The 7,081-nt window shown below is 43.4% G+C and overlaps 1 protein-coding gene across 2 annotated transcripts in view; it reads left to right on the top strand.

The window, feature by feature from the left end:
• Window positions 1–2,936: 2,936 nt before the first annotated feature.
• The window catches only part of ntrk2a (neurotrophic tyrosine kinase, receptor, type 2a), a 118,877-nt gene continuing 114,732 nt past the window's right edge, over window positions 2,937–7,081 (top strand). The window contains exons 1-2 of one of the 2 annotated variants that reach the window (XM_005452057.4): window positions 2,937–4,011; window positions 6,950–7,024. In XM_005452057.4, the coding sequence (XP_005452114.1) occupies window positions 3,752–4,011; window positions 6,950–7,024 (335 nt within the window). In that variant the 5' untranslated portion in view covers window positions 2,937–3,751. The remainder of the gene's footprint in view (window positions 4,012–6,949; window positions 7,025–7,081) is intronic. The other variant, XM_003446114.5, reaches the window with a different exon arrangement.

Below are 7,081 nucleotides of genomic sequence, written 5' to 3'. Positions count from 1 at the left end.
TTCTAAAATGAAACAAAGCAGAAGTTCATCACTTCTTAGATTAAACTCCCAGCTCACTGGAAACATTGTGTTGTACCTTCTGAAAATGGGCTTTTTAAGTATCCTGTCTGCCACTAGAGAGCACTGCTGTATAATCTGTAAGTAGAACCACAATTCAAATGACTTGTAGAGGTTGAAATAAGTTCACGAACCCTCATAACATGCTGTACAAAACCATAGTAGTACAGAAACATCAAAACAAAACATTTATATGTAGGAAAATCAATAACAGCAGCGCATAACTGGAGGGATGTTGAACCACTGACAAAAAAAAAAGAAAAAGAAAGAAAACTTTTAACTTGACTTTCTTAAAGTTAAAAGAAAATTAAGAATAATTTTCAAATTTTACTTCCTTTCATATGAAAATTGCTCATCGTGTCATGCATTTGTTCCTTTTAGTCACAGCTCTGCGGTAATAATTCAGTTCGGAAAGTGACATTCAGACAATTTTTAATGAAAAAATATATTTCCTTTTAATAAAGACTTGTGGGTTCCACTGAAGACTACTATCTCCTCATACTTTGATGTAGCCAGTTCAGGATGAAGCCAGAAAGCACATTAGACTGAGAAGAGAGGAGGGAAATAGTCCGGACAGACTGAGGTTTGTCTCTCCGCGGGTTGTGTGTTGTGTTCCAAGCCGCCCCACATTTAGTGAAAGAAGAAAGACATTCAGCTCAGTGATGTTTTCATTACATACTCCCATCCACTCACTGGTCTACTGTTCCAGTCATGACCCGGGTTCTGTTACTCTCAGCTTTGGGCTAAAGCAGCATATCAGCCCCTTTCTGGTCCCAAATAAATAAACCGTAACAAGTTCTGGTAAATGTTTGGACTTGAAAATGATAAGACATTCTTCCTCATCTTGTGCAAACCTGAGGTAACAGCCGTAAGTGCACACATTATGTTCTCAGTCAAAGAAAACCCAAGAACAGAATATGATGCAACAACAGGAAGCAGCACAGGTAGCTTTAATGGAGCGACATGATTGCGAAGCAGCGACCAAAGCAATTATGCCTCAACAACGAATGACTGTGACGATAAAATAGGCGATTGGGATTCAACAACATCTGATCTGAAAGGAACTCAGGGGAGACTGTGATGATTGTATACTCGACTGTCATCACCTCGAAGTTTTACAGCATTTGATGGATATTTCCAGGAGCAATCTAATCCTGTATCTAAATGGACCCATCAAGCGATTAATTGAATATTATTTATAGCCCCAGTTTGATGGTTATTTGCAAATAATTGTAAAGATACAAAATAGTTGTGAACATAATGAAGGAAAACAGATGCAATTCACCAGTCTCCACACAGCCAGAGGCAAAGATCTTTACATTATGATGCCATGCTGCTATGGGGGAGCTGGATGACATCATGAGAGTGCGCACATACATCAGCCTCAAACAGAGTTCATCGTTTATTAATAAACAGATTTATATATTTATATATTTAAATACCATCTCTGATTTTTATTTCTAGAGCTGATTCATTTATGACTCACCCACTAACATTTTGCAAATGGATGTGTTTTTTCTTTTTTGTGAGGCAGAACTCGTCCAAAAGAAAGTACTTTAAAAGAATGTCCCATCTAATTTCAATAATTAAAGTCTGACTCTAGATAAGCTGCTTATTTTATTCAAAGAAACTCATTTTTGGCAAAGGGTTATCAAGATATGACATGGATTAAAACCTATACTAACTGCCAGAGGGGTATGGCTGCCAAATGAAACGTCCACAGAGACACCTTTAACATATTTAATGTCAATTTATGCGCGTACAGTTTAAATACATTGAAAGTGGTGATTTAAACCATGAAACATGCTGATTCACAAGAAGCCAAATGTATTGTGTGGTGTGGTAGGCGCACAGTGCTGTATGGAAAACCCATTCTGAGGATGACAGACGGTTCGCGTGGTGTTATTAATATATCACAGACCTGTAACACAGGTTGCATCCTCTAAAGGAGCAGAGAGGAATCTGAATATTCTGTTTTTGTCAGACACATTTTTTTTTTTAATTGGTACACCCACGCTGCTCTGTGCAGAGTGCGTACACCCCAGTTTGTGAGGCAGACACCCACCAGATTGGTTTGCACACAAACAGGGCTCCATAATTACGCTCCTCTATTCAGCAGCACTGCCTGTGCGTCAGCACAAACGTCATATTAGAGCTGCACATGGGGGACGGAACATTGGAGAGAAGAGGAGAGGAGAGGAGAGGGAGCCTCGCAGATGTGGCGTGCTGGGGCTGCTGCTGCTTGCAGGCAGATGTTCTGTCATCCTCTGTCTCTCACTTATAAGGTGAACGACTGTGGAGGAGTAGCTCTGTTGTCCAGTTGTAGAGAGCAGGGAGAGACTAACTCTTATGTTAGCAATGCATCCAGCTGAAGGAGATCTCACCTATAGCAACAGGGTGACTGGCATACAGCCATATAACCTGCACTCTAAGATGACATGTTATTGATTCAGGTCTGGTTTGGCTGAGAGCCTCTAATCATTATGAAATATGGCCTAATGATTTAATATGGTGATGCCAGGTGAAGTACATGCCAGCTAAAGACCTGATGATCGGTGATTGCTCACTCTTTCTCTGTACATATTACATCCAGCCTGCATATTTAAGCATCTCTCAGCTCAGTTAGAAATAAAGCTCCAGGATATTTAAACACAGTCGGCTACTCTAACATGTCGAATGAGGATTAAATGGGAAGCGACTGCGAAAAACAGCTTTGTTTTTCATTGATTAGCTGTGTACAGTTCCAGAAGTATTACAGCCAGATGATAATCATAATGACGATGGCAACAGTGTTGATGAGAATGATTACGACAATTAGAGCCTGTAAATTGATAGCCCCTTGTATCTCATTTAGTCAACGATCTAAAGCCAGGTAGCGGATAAATTAAGTAAGCTGTTCAGAGCACAAATCTTTTCAACCCCTCTGTCTTTTTCTTTATGTCAGATAAGGATGCTCACATCTTGCTACAAGGAAACTTCAACTAAACCAAATGAGGATAAATAATTAACCAGAAAACACGCGTGGAGAGCGAGCACAGGCTTTGGTGAGGTGCCCCTTGAGCAAGAAACAGTTGTGCTCTTCCACTGACCCTTCCCCCGGACCTTCCTGAGAGGACCGGTCCTCTAAGAGGGCATCGGTGATGTTTATTCACGGCGTGCATTGATGCTCCTTTATCATCTTCATCCCGGCGAAGCGCGCGGAAAAAGCGGTGAGGTGCGGTGCTCACCTTCTGACTGTCATTTTGTACACTTACATCACCACCACCACTAACAACAACCGAAAATTACCCTCCACACACGACAACTCTGTCGGGAGGAGGTTCCGGTGCCTGTCAGCTGAGAGGGAGAGAGAGAGAGAGAGAGAGAGAGAGAGATCCTCCTTGGCACACATTGCCAGTGTGGCAGTGAGATTTTGACTAACTGGCTGACTGACTGGGGGATTCTGGAGGAATCACACGGGGAAGGGACGACACACTCTCCGGTTTTCTCTTTTTCCCACCCCTTTCTCTCCTAGTCTGTCATCGCCGGAGCGGTCGATGGTTTTCTAGCTGAGAAGCCTGCATCCATCTCAGCGGCGGATTTTGTTTTATTTCTCCTCTCCTCGATTGGCCGAACCGGGGCTGATCCCAGCCAACCTGGGCCGGGCCGTGGAGCTGTTCAGCGAGCCTTATAGCTGAAGTTGGCGGCACCCGAGATGAGCGCCTTGAGACCCGGGAGCGGGGCTCTCTCCTCGCCGGGGAGACGGTTCGGGTCGTGGCGGTGCTGCTGCTGGTGGTGGTGGGTGTTGGTAGTCGGGGTGGCAGTAGGTTCGGGTGATCCGTGGATGTCCGCCGAGGCATGCCCCTCGTCTTGTTCCTGCAGCAGCACCAGGATCTCTTGCGTGGACCCGGAGCGGGGTATCAATGCCTTCCCCGTCCTGCAGACCGAGGCAGAGATGGAGAACATCACCGACATGTGAGTTTCCCTCATAAGCACCAGTTCAGGGAGAAATGTGAAGCTAATGCGTCAGCGGTAAATCAGCATATTTTTCACGACTTTATCCTTTTCCAGCGGCTACATTTCCCAGAACTTCCCAAATAAAGAAACGGCATCCTTCACCCCTCCTCTGTTACTTGTATGGGGAGCCGATTCACAGTCAGCAAAGAAAGCGGCCCAAATGTTGTTTATTTCTGCACTGAATTTTAACCCGATGAATGAATTTTAAAGCGAATTCGCAAATCCATGTCACTTCAGGTAGGATTTTAAGTAGCCGACAGCCTACACTTCTTTCCCCGTTGGCACGGGTTTGCCTCAGAAAGGCATCAAGTGCAACCTACATTGCATAACAGACTCTTTGGCATCAAGGGGCACATCAGTCTTTCGGCACCAGCGAGGAAACAAGCTCATTTAGAAATGAAATGCAACTGAAGCTGATGGGCTTTATTCTGACAAATGGACAGCTCAGTCTGCGCGCGTACGTGCTCGTGTTTGTGTGGAGACGCCAGATACTACAGTCCAAATATTAGCACAGACACTTCCCAAGATGGCTTATATGAGTGTAGGCTATCTAAATGAACCACACAGGCGGAGAGAATCGATGCTGAAGAAAGAAAAAAAAGAAAAGTGACGTTTTTCTTGTCAGACTCAACATTTTGCTGGCAGTCTCTCTAAGGCTGGTCGGGCGCAAGATGCCATAAATCTCAGTGTGTGTTTAGATGTACTGTATCCTCTCCTCCCCGGGCTGTATTTGAGCTTTTTCCACTCACATTTAATGAAACGTCACTTGGCCTGAAAATGAGCCGAGGCACCTCTGCAGCCGAGACAAATTAAACGGGAGATTAAGGTTTTTAATTGCGCCAGCATATTTCTTGGCAAAGATAAACGGCCTTGTTGGTAATGACTTATGTCGGAGATAAACAGTTTTTATCGGCGGCCTTGGAGAAGCCTTGGAAGCTCTTTGAATGAGCCAGTGTGGTGAACAGCACTGACTGAGTGCTTGGCTAATGTAAACAGACAAATTACTGATGACCGTGGAGCTGCTAATTCCGAACGACCTTGCCAAAAAAAAAAAAAAAAAAAAAAAAAAACTAAGCGGGGGGAGATGGTGTAGGTCATCGTGCGCCCTGTCGTATGTGCCGTTTTTGGTTGGACTTAGTTTATGACAGCTGATCTGAATCCTCAACAACTGGTCAGAAATTGATGTGCTGTATGGGTGTAACAGCTCACACAGTCTGCGGTGATGTCTCATTTATGCCCTAATGTGTAGCCTGCAGTATGTATATGCTCAGAATCCCAAACAAATCATACTTAGTCGCCATCTGTTAAGAAAATATCCTTTAGGGGGGAGATTCAGGGAGGCGGCTGTGCTAATGACCGGATAATACAGACAATCATAAATGGCAATATGTAGAAAATGCCCTCCTGAATAAATACCGAAAACAACCACGGCGTACAGAAATTTCCCAGAGTTTGTATATTGACGCTCGACAGACACAGGAGGCTAACGCACATATGTGGGTATAATAAAGGTTATTTAAAAGCTCAGTTAAATTCCTCCCTGTTCACTAAAACAGACGTGCAGCGACGGCTTCGTCAAACATGTGCACACTTGTGTTATTTGACAGCAGCGTTATTATCCATCAAGACTGTCTGCTGGACTCTTTTGCAGGTGTTCTTTACATTTTAATTTAATTTTTTTAAGCGCAGACACCGAGTGACTAATTGGTGATTTATTTCCGATAGCAAACGAGTTCGTTCCCCTAAAATAATTTTGTCACATTGTCCATGCATCACTGCTGTCAGGCCTTAGTAGTACAGTGTGCTCCTTATTGAGAGATAAATTTCATTACCACTAGGTTTTTTTCCCCGTACTTTTTCTAGTGGATTGTAATGGGAAATGAGTGGAAGGAAAGGATAGGTGTTGTGCACAAAATGTTCCCTGCAACACCCCAGACATGCAGATTGCATGATGTACTTTTTTTTAAGGAATTATATTGCTATTTAACCACCTATATCTATGTTACTCCCCCCCCCTTTTTTTAAAGGGCAGCAAACAGGCAGCCAAACACTACAAGTAATCGGAAGTAAACACAACATCCACTTTATATGCAAGCCAAACCAACTGCATTGCAACTTAGAGCAATCACACTGACCAGTGCTACTATGGTAGCAACTCCCTAAATTCACCAGGACCCCCCTGCTAAACAGACCATGTGCTGTCCCTTCAGTCCTAACTTATTTATCTTTTCACTCGCAACAACTAAAATGTACTTATTATGATATACATTGAGAAATATGAACTAAAAGGTACACCAGATGAATTTGCAATAATTCCCAAAAGAATTGCTCCTTCATTTCTACAGCCTTCAACAAATCAATCAATAGAGATGGTTTTTCTCACTCACTGCTTGTCTACCCCCTTGGAAAAAAACACATTATTTACTGACCTTGTGATTTAGCAAGGGAGTATGTGCAATAAGTGTGGAGGTTTGTGCAGGACAAAGGGCGGTGCTGTGACTGTTACAGCGTGTTCCCTTGATGGGAAAGACTGTCCAGAGCTTTTGTTTAGCTCTAAATGTTCTCAGAAATCCGATCCCGAAGCTGTGATATTCAAAGATCGCATATACTGCTTTCCAGAACACATTCACACAGTTAAATTCATTCACCCAAGGGAGATGCCCACAATCATCTCCTGCTGGCTCTAGAATCAAGTGCCATGCACAAGTGCTGCCCAGGAAAAGAGGCCCCCCATCTCCTACGTACCACCTGCACACTTTCCTTTTATTTTTTCCTTTTTATTTTGATGCCTTCTTATGGGCTCTTTATGGTCCCTCTGACTTTTTGAAATGCTTCTGTTTATGCTTCCACCTGTTAACAAATGAGCCGTCTCACCAACGCTTGCATCTCTTGACAGTTACATCGCAAACCAGAGCAGCTTCTCCTCCATCAGCGACAAAGACCTGCACTACTACAAGAATCTCAGGAACCTGTGAGTCTTTAATGGCTTATATTACTGGGACTCAGAACACAAGATCAGAGCCACTGT

Source organism: Oreochromis niloticus, linkage group LG12 (genome assembly GCF_001858045.2).
Source record: "Oreochromis niloticus isolate F11D_XX linkage group LG12, O_niloticus_UMD_NMBU, whole genome shotgun sequence".
In the NCBI taxonomy this organism is placed as follows: Eukaryota; Metazoa; Chordata; class Actinopteri; order Cichliformes; family Cichlidae; genus Oreochromis; species Oreochromis niloticus.
The sequence above is the reverse complement of the archived record's forward strand: the minus strand, read 5'-3'. Positions and strand labels throughout refer to the sequence as shown.